The 14,707-nt window shown below is 45.1% G+C and overlaps 2 protein-coding genes across 2 annotated transcripts in view; both read right to left on the bottom strand.

Moving 5' to 3' along the window:
* TACR1 (tachykinin receptor 1) overlaps positions 1-11,245 on the bottom strand; it is a 157,872-nt gene extending 146,627 nt beyond the window's left edge. The window contains exon 1 of the mRNA XM_037807422.1: positions 10,285-11,245. Coding sequence (XP_037663350.1) covers positions 10,285-10,673 — 389 coding nt within the window. The 5' untranslated portion in view covers positions 10,674-11,245. The remainder of the gene's footprint in view (positions 1-10,284) is intronic.
* The window catches only part of LOC119512632 (GC-rich sequence DNA-binding factor 2-like), a 935,299-nt gene that overhangs the window by 421,709 nt on the left and 498,883 nt on the right, over positions 1-14,707 (bottom strand). The gene's annotated exons all lie outside the window — the stretch shown is intronic.

The raw sequence follows: 14,707 nt of genomic DNA, 5'->3' as shown, positions 1-14,707 counted from the left end.
ATTTTCAATATGTTGGAAATGAGAATCCAATATATTAGGGAAGTTCACTTACCAGATTTGTGATTTTAATCGAAGTACTTAGGAAGATACAGCTAATTGATTATGTGGTCATTGTTTAGACGCTTAAGAGAACCTCATTTGCTGAATGTATTATAAGCTTAAATTTTGATGTTGAAAAGCCTAGAAGAATTTGATATGCTAAATTCAGAAGTTTTGATTTATAAGATTTACAAGAGCTATAGGAGTCCTGAGAAAGATTCTGTTTCTCCGATTTATAAGTCAACCTGTTAGGGATTTGAAGATTTTAAGAAATCCAGATGTATTAAGTTTGTGATTATAGTTTGATATGTTTGGGGGAATTTAATCAAATTTATAAGTTCTGTTTAAATTTTTAAAATTGATTTGTTAAGTTTATAAAATCTGTGACTATTGAAGATATGTAAGATAGTTTATGTTTGAAAACAGTGTTGAAATATTTAGGGGGAGGACTCCATCTGATGTTTATAAAATAAAAGGACAAGGGAAAGGGAATTTTAAACATTTTAACAAACACAAATTAGATTTATAATGTATCCTCCTGGTTTTATGTGTTTGACGGCAAAAACGAAAGCCAGATGTTGGATTTACAACTTGACAAACTGAATAGCAATTAAAACACATGCAACTGTAAGAGCTTTTGTTATGATCAAGTTCTCCCTCAGATATTAAACATGTAGTGATTCTCTGCTTGAGGGTTGTGACTTTGGGAGATAAAGAAGGATGATGGAAGTGAATGTGTGGTTTGGGATGGTAAAAAAGAAAATGATTCAGTTTTTCTGGACCATGATATATAATATCTAAATGATGGACTTCTGGCCAAGCATGAGTCCATCTCCACAGATGGGAAGGATGCTGGAAAACATTTAGCAAGAAGTTTACACACCTGATCAGGGGGATTTAAAACTACCATTTTAGAGGGAAGGATATAGATGGTGAAACATCTATATTGCTATTGCACCTGATGTAGAAAGAATCCAGGAAGAGGCAGGAATGGGCATGCCTGACAGACATGATGGTGTGTCAGGATTCATTAGAGATCATGACATTAATTACTATTAACTGAGCTCTTACTGGGTGTAAGGAAACAAATCAGGAGCTTTCCATTCCTTTCCACAACTTTACCTCACTCCTTGCAACAATACTCTGCGAGGAAAACTTTATTGTATCCATCTTATCAGATGAGGAAACTGAGGGTCAGAGTGGTTAAGTATCTTGCCGCTGTTCGCACAGCTCATAAGTGGTAGAACCAGTATCAGAACCCACTGACCCTACTCTTTCTCTACACCCCATGCCACCTTCAAAGGGTAGAAGTGGTTATTAAAGGCACGCTCATACAAAGGACATGAAAGCCACTCCAGCGAGAGTCCAGATATTAAATATAGCAATAAAACTGGATTGGAAAGTAGATCAAGTAAAGAATTACACAAGAGAAGGACAAGGGATCAGACTCAGGGTGGCTTAGATGCATTTCACAGAGCAGCTCATGTACTAAATTGACTCCCACACTGAGGTCAAAGTCTCAAGGGCATTGCAAAGCACCTCTCTCCCTCCTTGGGATTCCCCATCCTGAGAACCTCTTCTGTCCCCTCCACTGAGGTGGAATCAGCCTCTTGGGGTGGCAATAGGGGAGTGTGGGGTCATGGAAGCCAGCTCCGTCTGTTCTCTGGGTCTCTGGCTTTCTCAGGCTACCGAACACTCAAATCTTCCTGTGTCCAGTAGTTCAATATGGTATAGAGTAGGCGTTCAGGCAACTACTGTGCATCCAGAACTTGGAGAGTCAGGTGGAGGGTAGGCAGAAGCTGGTCCTTCCTCAAGCAGGACAAATAAAGCAGAGAGTGCACTCCTTGATGTCAGTGGGAGTGTTGACAAAGTCAAGCCGGAGAAGAGTTCATGAAAAAAAGGTCTAGGAGCTTCTAATATGCCTGATAGGGGTAAGGTGGAAAAGACAAACACCTCCCCCAGTTAGAGGTGTTCTCCTGGGACTCACCACCTGTTAGGGGCAGCGGGATGTGTGTCAGGAATCCAGGGTGGCCCTGCCAAGGGGGCTGGGGAAGAGGCAAGTGTTATTTTGGAATGGGGGTTCTGAACCCAAAGTGGTCTGTACTGTAGCAAATCTCCATGGAGGCAGAAATCTAGCCCATTTTTTCTTTCTTTCTTTTTTTTCTTGTGCAAGAAATATTTAATCCTAGTACACCTGGCTGGGCCAGTAAATAGTATTTATGATCAATAATTGTGTAAACATTCTTTATTGCTTTTTCTTTTTTCTGGTTTTTCTTTTTCTTCAAGGTGTAGCACCATAGGTGTGCTTTGGGATCTGCGAAATGTATTAGGTCTGTGTTTCAGATGTTTGGTTCATGTGTGCAGGAGAGAAGCACAGCCATCATACACATATTTTACTGAGCACCCATTCTGTGCCAGCCACGTGGCTGGGTGCTGGGAACGGGAAACCAGCTAACATGATCCTGCCCTCATGGAGCTTGCAGCCTGTCAGGCATGGCGGTATGGGAGAGACAGATAAGCTACAGACAGTTATAGCTCCATGGTCTAAATGCTATGGGAGTGAATAAAAAGGACACCTAATCTAGGCTTGCAGGCCAAGGTCAGCTGCCTAGCGGAGGTGGCCTATGAGTTAAGTCTAAGAGGACAACAAGGGTCACCAGGTAGGATGTCAGCCCCACAGCAGGTGGTCCTGGTCAGGGTAGTGGTAGGGTCATGCTCAGTTTGGGGAACCTCCTTTTAAGAGGATCATTGACAAACCGGAATAGCCAGTGGACCAACAAGGATGGAAGGATGAAGCAACCAAGGATGGCTAGCCAGGGATGGAGAAGCATCAGGAGGGATGTGTCAGAAAGCCTGCCACATGGAAAGGCATTAGACTAGGAGGAGCCACCCCAAATCAGAGAGGCAGGTTTCAGTTCAACGAAAGGAAGAATTTTGTCATGATTCAACAACTGAATGAATGAACTTAACAGATGAGACGAATTGAGTAAAATATATATTGTATATATACAATGGCTCTGTAGGGAAGGTTGTGGGGGTGAATCTTTATTTGGGTGGCAGACTTCTCAAATGGTTTCTAAGTCCTAAAAGTTGCCTTGATCAGGAGTATGTGGGCAGGAGTCCAAGGTGCAAAAGAGCACGTGGCATGTGTCTCCAAGTATGAGAAGGTGGAGAGTGTGAGAACGGTGCTAAAAGACATTGCATCTAATAGGCTTTCCAAGGTAGAAACAAAATCCCCATTGGAGCCATGAGGATTAGATGAGACAACAGACTGGAGAGCATGCAAATGTAAGTATCATTCTCAATTTTATTAGCATGAAATCTGCTTTCTAGTTTCCAAGGGGCAAGGATTAATAAGTCATTATGAGAATTTCGAATCCAGCATTCTTGAGGTTAATTTTTAAAAAAACACAACTCCAAAGTTTTTCTCTGTACCTTGCTATTTCTTGATGTGTGCGTATACGTGTGTGTGTTGTTTTGTTTTGTTTTTACCAGTAAATCTTCCCTGTATTCCCAAGGAGAGTTATTTTCCCCAAGCTCCCTCAGCATAGTGTTGTAGCCCTGGATTTTTAAAAGTCTCTGTCAATCACCAAAGACTCAGAGCACGAAGGCAAAGGCAGGGTCTTACTGTCTCAGCATCTGGCACATATTCGGTCCTCAACAATGGCTTGATGGATGGATGTGTGGATGAGAAAGAGGTCACTCCCCTCCTCGCCATTTAATTTTATTCCTGCTAACCAGACTCTGCTGACACTGCCTCGCATGGGTCACCAGTGTCCTCTAATTGCCAAATCAAATGAACTCATCATCCTTGGAGTTTTATGACACCACTGAACACAGCCAACCACTCCCTTCTTGAAGCCGCCCCATTTGACCTTTGCCACTCTGCATTATCCCGATTTCTCCAGTACCCTCTATCTGTCTCTTCTTTTTTTTTTTTCCCCTCCTACTGCCTAGTAGGCAGTCCTCTGAAGGCTGGGCTCTTCTCTGGAAGTATGTGTACAGACAGAAGAGATTGTCTTTACTCTCCAAACTCCAATAGCCCATCGGTTTGGAAAACTCCTAAGTCTACATTTTGAGTTCTTGGCTTCTCATTCTCTGTCTCCACATTGTTTATTGGGCATTTCCAACTAAATGTTCTGTTTTCACATCAAATCCAACATAAATTGTATTCGTTTTCTTCCCAATAACTCCTGCATCCATTCCCTCACTTCCGTTAAATCAGAGTTGTTCTCCCTAAACATGTTGGAACTCTTTAATGCCATGCTTCTGTTGTCCAATTTCTACTCCCTAGAACATCCCCTTTCTTTTGTGTCCTCTCTAGAAATCTTATCTAATCTTCAAGACCCAACTCAACTGCCACCTTTTGACGTCTTCCTTGATCACAACTGCTGGAAGTGACCCCACTCCTCTCCTCTCCTATAGTGTTTGTAGAATAGATATGGAATATATGTCTGAACACCTAAGATTGTAGTTATCTTAAAATCAGCCTATTTGCCCTACTATATAGCATAAGCCTCCTGAGGTCCTGAGTTAGAACACTGCCTCACCTGGTAGCACCATCCCTTCATGGATTGAAGATCTTTGCCCAGTTCAACAGTGTTTCTCTTTCACGATCTTCATTCTGCCATTTATTAATTCAGCAACAAATGATGGTAGCAAAATGGTATGCTCCTATTATGTTATATTGCAATGACATTGTGAATTTCCCTTATTTTCCCCAAATTGAACCTATGTTTCTGCCAGTTTAGAAAAACAAACAAACAACAGCCTTGCCAATTAGGACACTGGGGGCTCCCAGGAGTAGGAAGAGGAGGTGCTAAGACTAGCAGGGCAGGGCCAGAGAGGAGGTGGGCACTGAACCCCTCCAGAAAATGTCCTCCAGCCTAAAAGACCAAATACAAGGTATAACAAACTCAAGTTTGAGCCATGTTAACACTGACATTTGAGGTTCCTGATTTGAAAAGACAGGTCCAGATGTGGTAGATGAGCTTGTAGTGAGTGGTCATTCTCAGCATTGCAGAGGTGCTTGGTGATAGTTGGCCAGGTCCAGCTAAATTGCTGCAAAGGATCCTGGAATCTGTGTCTTGCCTCTGGGTGGGGTGGGGGAGGACTTCCCCAGCGTAGACAATGGGACCCAGGGACAGCCAACAAGGTGAGGTTCAAGGACAGCCTGCAGGCCCAGCAGAGCCATGGGAAGCTCTTCTGTCTGGTGGCTGGGCACAGCCGAGCGGGGTGGGATGGACACCAGGGATTGGTCAGCAGTGCTTTGTTATTTATGTATGTCTTTGCTCTCAGTTACTCTTTTACTCTCTCAGAGAGCTCATTCTTTCTTTTGCCTTTCGACCATTACCTCTAACTGGGCAACTGTATCTTTGGTCGTGACTATATCTCACATGGTCAGGGGAATCACCATTTGGATGTTTCCTTCCATTTAAATCCAACACAGCCACAACCAGTCTAATTCAGTGAACACTCTTTGCCTTTCCTCTCACTGAAATTTTACCTGCCCCTATCACGTAGAGAAACAGTAATGCCAGCTGAGTGGTCCTCTGAGCCTCCTTTGCTGCATGCTCGGTTCCAAGTCGTTTCCGTTTCCCCTAAAGCCCCTTCTGTGGGGCCTACGGATTGCCCTCCTGCCCTCTTCATATGGCCATGCTGCTCCATGATGCTAGAACCGGCTGTCATTCCTGCCCCTGCAAACGGGGTGACAGCTCTCTGTGTCCTTCGACTTCTAATTTCATGAAATATCACGCAAACTTTCTAGTGTTTACAATGGGAAAGAATTGTTAAATCTTTTTTTAAGTGATAGAAATTGCAGATTTTCAAGAAGTGAACTCCCTGGTGTTCATCTGAATTTAATTAGAAGAAGACCTGATCTTATTCAGCTGTCTTTGTCTCTGCACTTTTTTTTTTTTTTTTTTAAATTCTAGGTAACCTTTCCCTTCAAGAAATAAGTACTTGATCTAAAGGGGGTTCTCTCTCTCTCCCCCTCCCTCTCTCTCCTTTTTTCCCTCTTCCCATTTTAAGGAAAGATTACAGAAAAGGTTTAAATTAGTACTACAATCAGCTGAAGATTTTTTCTTCTTCTTTTTTATAACCTATATATATATTTTGGTTCTAGAGGAAAATTTGGCAATGTTTACTAAGACAGTTCGACCCAGTGATTCTACTGTGAGGAGTGTAGTCTAAGGAAATAACCAGAGATGCTCTCAAAGATTTATGTCCAGGATATTCATTTCAAAGTTACTTGTAATAATGAAAAATTCAGACAATTTGCCTATAAAAATAGAGGAATGGGTAGATAAATATTTATAACCCTGTAATATAATTTATTAAAAATCCTATTTTGAGAATTATTTCATGATATGGAAAATGCCCATGATTTGACACTGGGGGTAAAAATGATATTAGCTCTTGAAATGGTTCTGATAATGATCCAAATTTTACTCTTAAAAGTGGCATAAACAACATAGATAGAAAAAATAATTATAAGTCAGCATTCCAGAGTTTAACCTGGTTGTGCGTTAGTAGTGGATGTTAGGTGATTTTTACATTTTCTTTAAATTTTATGTATTTCCAAATGTTCTTTGGAGACCATACATTACTTCATTCATTTATTCATTCATTCATTCATTCAGTAAACATGTAAGTGACTGTGAAGTGCCAAGCACTCTGCTTTGCAATGAGAAAACAAAAGTGAACAAAATAGAATGGGCCTGGTCCACACTCTGCTCAGAGTTTATAATCCCTTAGAAGTAGGGGTGAAAGTGTCTTAAAATTTAGTTCATTTGACCCAGTAATTCCATTTCTGGGAATCTATCCTCCAGAAATAATTGAAAATGCAAAACAAAATTCTCATACAGAAATATTCATTGGAACATTAATCAAAATAGGAAAAAATCCTTTTTATGGCTGAATAATAACAAAAAATGAAATTCTGATACATGGTACCACATGGATGAACCTTGGAGATATCACATTGAGTGAAATAAGCCAGGCAACAAAAGGACAGATATTGAATAAGCTCACTGATATGAAATAATTAGAATAAGCAAGTTCATAAAGTCAGAAATCAGAATACAGTTTACCAGGGGCCAGAGTGGGGGTAGGGAATGGGGAGTTAATCTTAAACTGGCAGAGAATTTCTGTTTGGGATGATGGAAAAGTTTGGTAATGGATGGTGGCAATAGTAGCACAACATTGTAATTGTTAATTGTAATTAACACTATTAAATTATATATTTGAATGTGATTAAAAGAGGGAAATTTTAGGTTGTATATATGTTACTAGAATAAAAAATTTTAAAAACACCATAGATCTGTACAACACGAACAGTGAACTCTAAAGTAAATAATGGACTATATAGTTAATAGTACAAGTATAATAATATTCTTTCATCAGTTGTAACAAAGGCACAGCACTAATGCAAAGTGTTAACAGTGGGGGATGGTATATGGGAACCCTGTATTTTCTGCATGACTTTTTTCTGTAAACCTACAAATTCTTTAATAAAGAAAAAGTATAAAAAAACAGCAAAAAAGATCTAGACATTATCCCAATATGCAATAGAAGGGAAAAGGTTAAAGTAATAACAGCACATTCAGATAATGTAATATTACAAAGACATTAAAATTATGTTTCTGAAGACTTTTTAATAAGATGGGAAAAATATTCACTATTAATACCAATGGGAAAAAAGTAAGCTACAAAACTATACAGTCTGACCTCAGTTATGTAGTGTAATATTCATAAAAGAGAAATTCAAATGTTAACCAGCATTATTTTTTGGATGGTGAAGTAAGGGCTGATTTGCATTTCTGTGTCTATATTTTTTGTATTCCTGAAGTCTTCTGCAATGAGCCAGGCTTAATTTTATGATCAGGAAAACCATGTTGCTTGTTGTTTTTTAAGACTTGATTCAAAGCTTGTCTGTTAACAATTCAAGGAACATACAAAAAGATGCTTTGACATTTCCTCAAAGTCTGCATCATTTCCAAAGTGGAGAAAGTAGAGATAATTCACGTAGGGAGAGCTCAAGGCCTCCTTCCTTTTCATAACATTCTTGGGGAAGACCCTCTTCAGAGGGTCTCAGGAGACTAATTCACTGTGGCTCAGGAGGCTCAGGGACTTGGAGGAGCTGAAGAGGAGACCCCAAGCCTTGAACTGTCACTTTCAGCATGTTGTTGATCATCTCTAGGGCTGTATCTGTGAATAGAGTCATGGGGACACTTGGCTGCTGTGATCCTCTGACTTCACCGACCCGGTCTCCTGCACCATTAAGGTCAGGTTTGCAAACAGTGGAGCTGGGGAAGCAGGAGTCAGGGCAGCTAAAATCTGGCTCCCTAACCAATCCACTGTGCAGACCCTGACCCTAACTCCCTCCCTACCTTGAGGCTCCAAGGGAAAGAGCAGGGCTGGGGAACATGTCCTCCCAGGGGTGAGGGCTGTGTGAGAGTGCTCCATCAGCCACTGAATGCTCTGGTTCACACCAGCTAGCAGTTTCCCCAGAGCCCATGCAAGGCCCCAGTGCAGGAGAAAATACCAACTTTCCCTCTCATTTAGGGAACATCAAGAGAGCATGTGTGCTGCTGAAATGACATCAGGTTTCACCAAACCTGTATCAGATTATATATCACCATAAGGATGTTAAGGGGCCACTGTCAAGTTAAAGGAGCAGGGTATAAACACTAACAGGTGGACCTCACTTTCAGTAAATGGAGTATCTAAAATCCATAGTACCATAAAAAATAAATTTACAAATTAATTCATTTTGCTACTACTTTGAATAACTGGATTACCTTCTACATTCAAAATATAAAGTGATCCACTGCAATTTGTTTTATGCACAACATATCATGTATGTAAGAGTTGTGTAAAGAGGAGAGCACATGGATCTCACACATCAGCATTTAGGCACCACTGCGCAGGATGGAAATATAGACTTCCCTGATTTTAACAGTGTTCACTGACTACAGAAGCAAAAAAAAGACGTCAAATCAATTGCAAACCATGAACAATCTTTATGTGAAAGGGTTTAATAGTTTGGGAACTTTTTTCTGAAGTTTTTCTCCTAGTTCCTTCTTTGGAGTTCTCACATTTATTTCTCCCAGCAAGGGCATTCAAGGATCCCATTTTAAAACCTCAGTGGCAGGTGTTTTAAACATATCTCCACATCCCAGGTGAGCATTTAACACCTGCACACATAGACATATGCATTAAAGACCTTGGAGGAACGTGGAAAGTCAATACAAATAATGCTGTGCTCTAATAATCAATTTTCCATCATGCCACCTGTGGAGCAATTCATTCCAGAAGACAAACCCCAGTGTTTGAAAATGCCAACCATTCCCTTTTGATCAGCTTCTGAAAACCTAACCTGTTGGCTGCAGGAAAGGAAATGCTCTCAGCTGTCTTTTGTCAAGTACGTTTCTCTGTGAGCACAGACAGGCTAAAAACATTGACTTTACATTGCAAAAGACTTCTAGTAAAACTCTCGAATGAGCTCCCGGAACCCCTCCACCTGAGGATTCCTTTAGAGGGGTGTAGTTGCCTCTTATTCCTGAATGAAAAGCCCTAGTGGCAGAAAGGGAGCTGAATTAGAAGCTTGAGTATTTTATGATTCTGATGAAAGGCTTTGCATATCCAAATTCTATTAGACACTGGAGGTGTCTTTGACTCTCCAGAAAAATGTGAAAAATGAGAAATTCAGCCCATGAATCCTTAAGCAAAACACAAAGACCACAAGAGGCTGCCCAACAGAATAGCAGGCCTGGAGGGATTTACAAAGCCTCCAAGCCAGAGATGCCAGCCCCCTGGCCAAATCCTTGTAAGCCCTGGGTATCCCCTGCAAGTCAAGGAGAGAAAGGGTATTTGGAAATAGCAAAGCAGGAGACAAAGGGAAAGTGTCAGAGAGATGAGAGGAGAAAGGGTGAAGAAATGGGGATTAAATCAGGAAAAAGGGTGTGTGTGATAAAAGGAAGGGAGACTGAGGTTGGGTAAAAAGAGGCAGAGAGGAAAAAGGACATAGGAAAGAAAGCAGTGAGATAAGATTAAGTCCCCTGGCAACAACTGACAGCTGACTGTCAGTGAAGGAAAAAACAAAACAAAACAAAACAAAACTGGCAGCAACAGTGGCTGGTCTCCATCCACCTTGGACCATCCACTATCCAACTCCCAACTGCCATGGCCATGCCAGGGTCCTCTATGGACATTTTCTCCCTTTCGCACAAAGGGCAAGCTTACCTATCAAAGGCCACGGCTGTCATGGAGTAGATGCTGGCGAAGACAGCGGCGATGGGGAAGAAGTTGTGGAACTTGCAGTAGAACAGGCCGTAGTACCACTCGTTGTGGACGGCGTAGGTGAAGTTCACCACGGTGTTGAACGCAGCCATGGAGGCCTCCGCGAAGGCCAGGTTCACCAGGAAATAGTTGGTCACCGTCCTCATTCTCTTGTGGGCCAAGATGATCCACATCACCACGACGTTGCCCACCACGGAGGTCACCACGATGACCGTGTAGGCGGCTGCCCAAAGGACAATCTGCCAGGCCGGCTGCACGAACTGGTTGGGCTCCGAGGTGTTGGTGGAGATATTCGGGAAGAGGTCCGAGTCCACCGGGAGGACATTATCCATCGCGATGCGAGGCGGCTAAGCCGTCCTCTCCACACACCCCCTTGGCAGCAGGGTCCTGTGGCTGGCGCCTGGGGTTCAGGAACCTGCTTAACCCAGACGGGAGGGCGGAAGGCTCTTTCTGGGCAGAACTCTTTCCTTGCAAACAGGAGCTCAGAAGACAGACGCTTCCAGATGTGTCGTCTGCCTGACCCTCCCCTCGTGGCTCTGAATTCCTCCACTTTCAAGCTTCAGGAAACATTTGAGTTCGGATATATGGGAGCCGCATCTCTATTGCGTTGAGCCGAAAGAGGAAAAGAGGCACGGTTCCAGGAGACAGGAGACCCCAGTTTTTCTGCACCTGCTGGCGCTTGCAAGTGCTCCAGCGGGAAAGGCAAAGCCCTATGCTGTTTCAAGGACTTGGGGGGCGAAGGAGAGGGCCCGTCACCGTGGGACCTGTAAAAGTTCAGAGTCCATAGCCGCGATTCTGGGGCTCCGTGTCCAGCTCGAGATTTTTTCTTCGCTTTAGCTGCCGCTGCTGCCGCCGCCGCCGCTGCCGTTTGCAGCTTGGCAGGCGCCTCCTGGCTCCGGTCCTGCTCGGCTCCGGAGTTAGCAGAACCTCGGCAGGCTGCGCGCCAGGCTTTTATAACCCGCTGCAGAGACGTCACCGGGAAGGGGCAGTACCTGGGCTGCGTATTCGCCAGCCCCCCTGCGCACCGCGGCAGCTGCTCCAGCTGTTGGCAACTGTCTCACCACACCGCTGCAGACACTTCGCCTCTTGCTGCTACCTGCGGTGGGCGTCTGTCAGCCGGGTGCCCCTACGCGCTCCGCGAGGCAGCGTTAGGTGGCCTTGGATAACTGCACCAGATGGGGCCCGCAGCTGGGACCACAGTTGCACCAGGGGTGCTGGAGAGAAAGGAAGGATTTAGGAAACAGTTGGGGTGTAGGGCACTTACTTCCAGGGAGCGCGGGCCGGAGCGCTGCGACAGCTCTGCAGAGGCTCTTGCCCGTGGCGGCTGGAGTCGGACAAGTGTGGGCGCGACTTGCCAGCGCTGTACTAGCGGCCGCGCTCCAGCTGGAGTGCGCTGCAAGCTCGCCGTGGATGCTGTGGAAGAGCGACAGGCAGAGACCTACCTATTCCAAGTGTCCGGAGGACAACTTCTCTGAGGCCATATTCAGCAACAACTTCTCAAATCCCTAGTCCCTTTTCCTGGCAGGCCGTTTCCCCTGGAAAAAGCACGTGCATACACTAAGCTTTGGGGTACCTTCCCTAATCAACCTGGTGGTTTAGCGTCTACCTCCAGGCGAGGCTCCAGCAGCCCTCGGGCTGAGGCTTTCGCGTTGGCTACTGGGGACTCGGCTAGGCTCCCTGAGAAGCTTGGCGAGCACAGGAACCACCTTGATAAGCAGCGTGTCCCCCAGACGCGGCTCTGGGCTCTCCGCCAGCGACCACTGCGGCCTCGAGCTCACCGCCCGCCGGGGAACTTGGCAGCCTCCGCGCTCCGGGGCCTGCGCTCCAGAGCCCGGCCGGGGGTGGCGTCTGGGGCTCTTCCCGCCGGCCTCCCTCCCAGGTTTGCATAGGAACTGGAGGGCTTTGAAGCCTCTTCTCCAAGTCCAAGGCCATTTCAAACCTCCCAGTTAGTGCCGGGCTCTGAGAGGAGGTGGGGAAGGGCTTGCTAGTTGGTGAGAACCGTTATGGAGTAGCCGAGGTGGGTGAGAACCCCAGCGGTTTCCAGTCAGACTGCCGCGGGAGAGGGGAATCAGCAGGGAATTGAACCTTCGGAGTCTTTCGGGGACAAACACACCCCTCTGCCCCGCTCCGCCCCGCCCTTCGACTGCGGAGACTCGGAGCTACTGGATGCCGGCAGGGATGCGTGCCACGGACCACCAGGGCGCGGACGCTCGGCCGGCGCACCCCGCACTCTCGCGGGAGCCGCGTTTACACACTATTCCTGCTGGGTTGCGCGCCTGTTTGGCAAGAGCGCAAAGAATCAAATACCAAGCGCAGTAAGGTTCGGAAATTTATTGTACTGATTTAGGTAGGGCTCAAATCGGATACCCTCCTCGTGTGGGAAATTTGCTAGTTCACGCAGGCTTTGTTAGAGCTGGGATTTTGGCGTTTATAGAAACCGCACCTTGCTTTGCCTCCCAGCCACCCTTAAACCCTAAAGAGAAAACTCCAGGGATGCCTTGAACAGAAGATCGCTTCCTTATTTAGAAGGGCGGCATCGGAGAGCCTTCTTGAAGATACTAGTAGGATTGACAGTTTTCTGGTCGAGGGAGAGAGAAAGGGAGAGAGAGAGAAAATATGAATTACGTCTCCACCTTTAATTTCTCCTTCCAAGCTGTATAAGGCTACCTTTCCCTTTTTCTTCCTGTCTAGCGCAGTCAGGCTCGCATTTTTAAGAGGAACTTTTACTTAATGCTTAGGGAGTGGGGGGTGGGGTGCATAAAACTAATAAAACTTAAAATATCAACTTTTTCCCCACTTGCCCTGCATTAGTAGACCACTGGGAATACAGCAGGGGCAAGGGCTTATAGTCCATTGAGGGAGAAAGAGACAATTAAGGATGCAAAGTGGACATAACTATGGTGAGGGAAGATTCAGAGCCCGGAGTGAGTGGTGAATGGGGTGGGGGGGGGGCACATAAAGTAGACAATGAGAAGAATTAGGGAAGTGGTTAGAAATGCCTATCTGGTAATAGCCTGAAGAGTGTATTAGAGATGGGAAGACACCGAGCGTGAGAGGGAGGAGAATTTTCCAGACAGAGGTTTTCTAAGTCAAACCCTGTTGCTTTGCCTAAAGCCCCACAAACGCTGATCGGCTCCGTCAGCAAGGCACCCCTTGCTCTGCCCTGCTTAGTGCTGCCTGACTGGTCCCTGACCATCTGTCTCTTCTCAGTTGCCACCCTCCACCTAGTTCAAAACCACCCAGCCACACTGACCACTGGCCTTAGGGCCTTTGCCGGGGATACTCTGTCCTCCAATCCTTGCTCAGCTGACTCCCAGGTGCTTGCCTAACTCACCCATCTAAAGCATCTCTTTCTCTCCCCTGATTTTTTTTTCTCCCCCTCTCTCCCCCTGCATACCCTGCTGCTTTCTTTCTGATAGCCAGGCCATTCTCTACATTATCTCATTCATTTATTTGTTAACTTGTTACCTCCCCTCTCTTCCACTAGAACATAAGCTCCCTGTATATGGGACCCCACCAGCTTTTTCACTGCCTCATGGTGGGCACGCGATAAACATTTGTGGAATCAGTGCTACAGCAGGGACCAGCACTGAAGTCCCGGAAAATGCCATCCCATGCAGTGTCCCTCACAATGTTCCCTAATTTTGTGCTGTGTTACTGTGTGAGGAGGCTCCCGTCAGGCAGCTCCACTTCCCGCAGAGGGAACAGGGATGACCGATCCTTTGGGGTGGGCAGGACTTATTCTGGGCTGAAAACAAGAGCTTCAAAATGTTTCTGAACCAGGGTTATAAATTCATGTGAGGGTTTTACTCAGCTTCATGCCGTGAGCTGCATTCCCGGCCCTGCCCAGGCTGCTCACCTTCTGCTCCCATTTCCTTGTGTGGCTGGTAGCATGCTGTGGCTTTCACACTCAGAAGCTAGTCATAGCAAATCTCTTTTACGGGCCACCGATCTTTTTACAGTTCTGATCACTCAGGACCTCCAGGACCTATCCATCAGTTCCTATATGGGGTTCACAAATAAATGGTTTACAGGAAGTTTTACTAACCCACATTCACAAACAAGCATGTACACAAGTATTTGCATGCTCAGCCTCACCCCCCACTTGAAAAGCTACGTGGAATGATGGCTTTCTAGGATCAGGGTTTCCCACAGAGATCAAAGCTTGCTCATGATGGGTTCACAATTTAAAAAATAAAGAAAAAGCCTCAGCTTTTTCAGTAGCAAAAGTGTCCTAGGTTCATGAAGGACCTTCTCTAGCATGCCCTGTTCCGTAAAGTGGTGACTTCTTCACCAAATAGAGATAAATTGGCAGAAAGTATAGATAAGGTCCTACACCTGCTCTTTTCCTCCAAAGAACTGATAT

Source organism: Choloepus didactylus, chromosome 17, assembly GCF_015220235.1.
Source record: "Choloepus didactylus isolate mChoDid1 chromosome 17, mChoDid1.pri, whole genome shotgun sequence".
In the NCBI taxonomy this organism is placed as follows: Eukaryota; Metazoa; Chordata; class Mammalia; order Pilosa; family Megalonychidae; genus Choloepus; species Choloepus didactylus.
The sequence above is the reverse complement of the archived record's forward strand: the minus strand, read 5'-3'. Positions and strand labels throughout refer to the sequence as shown.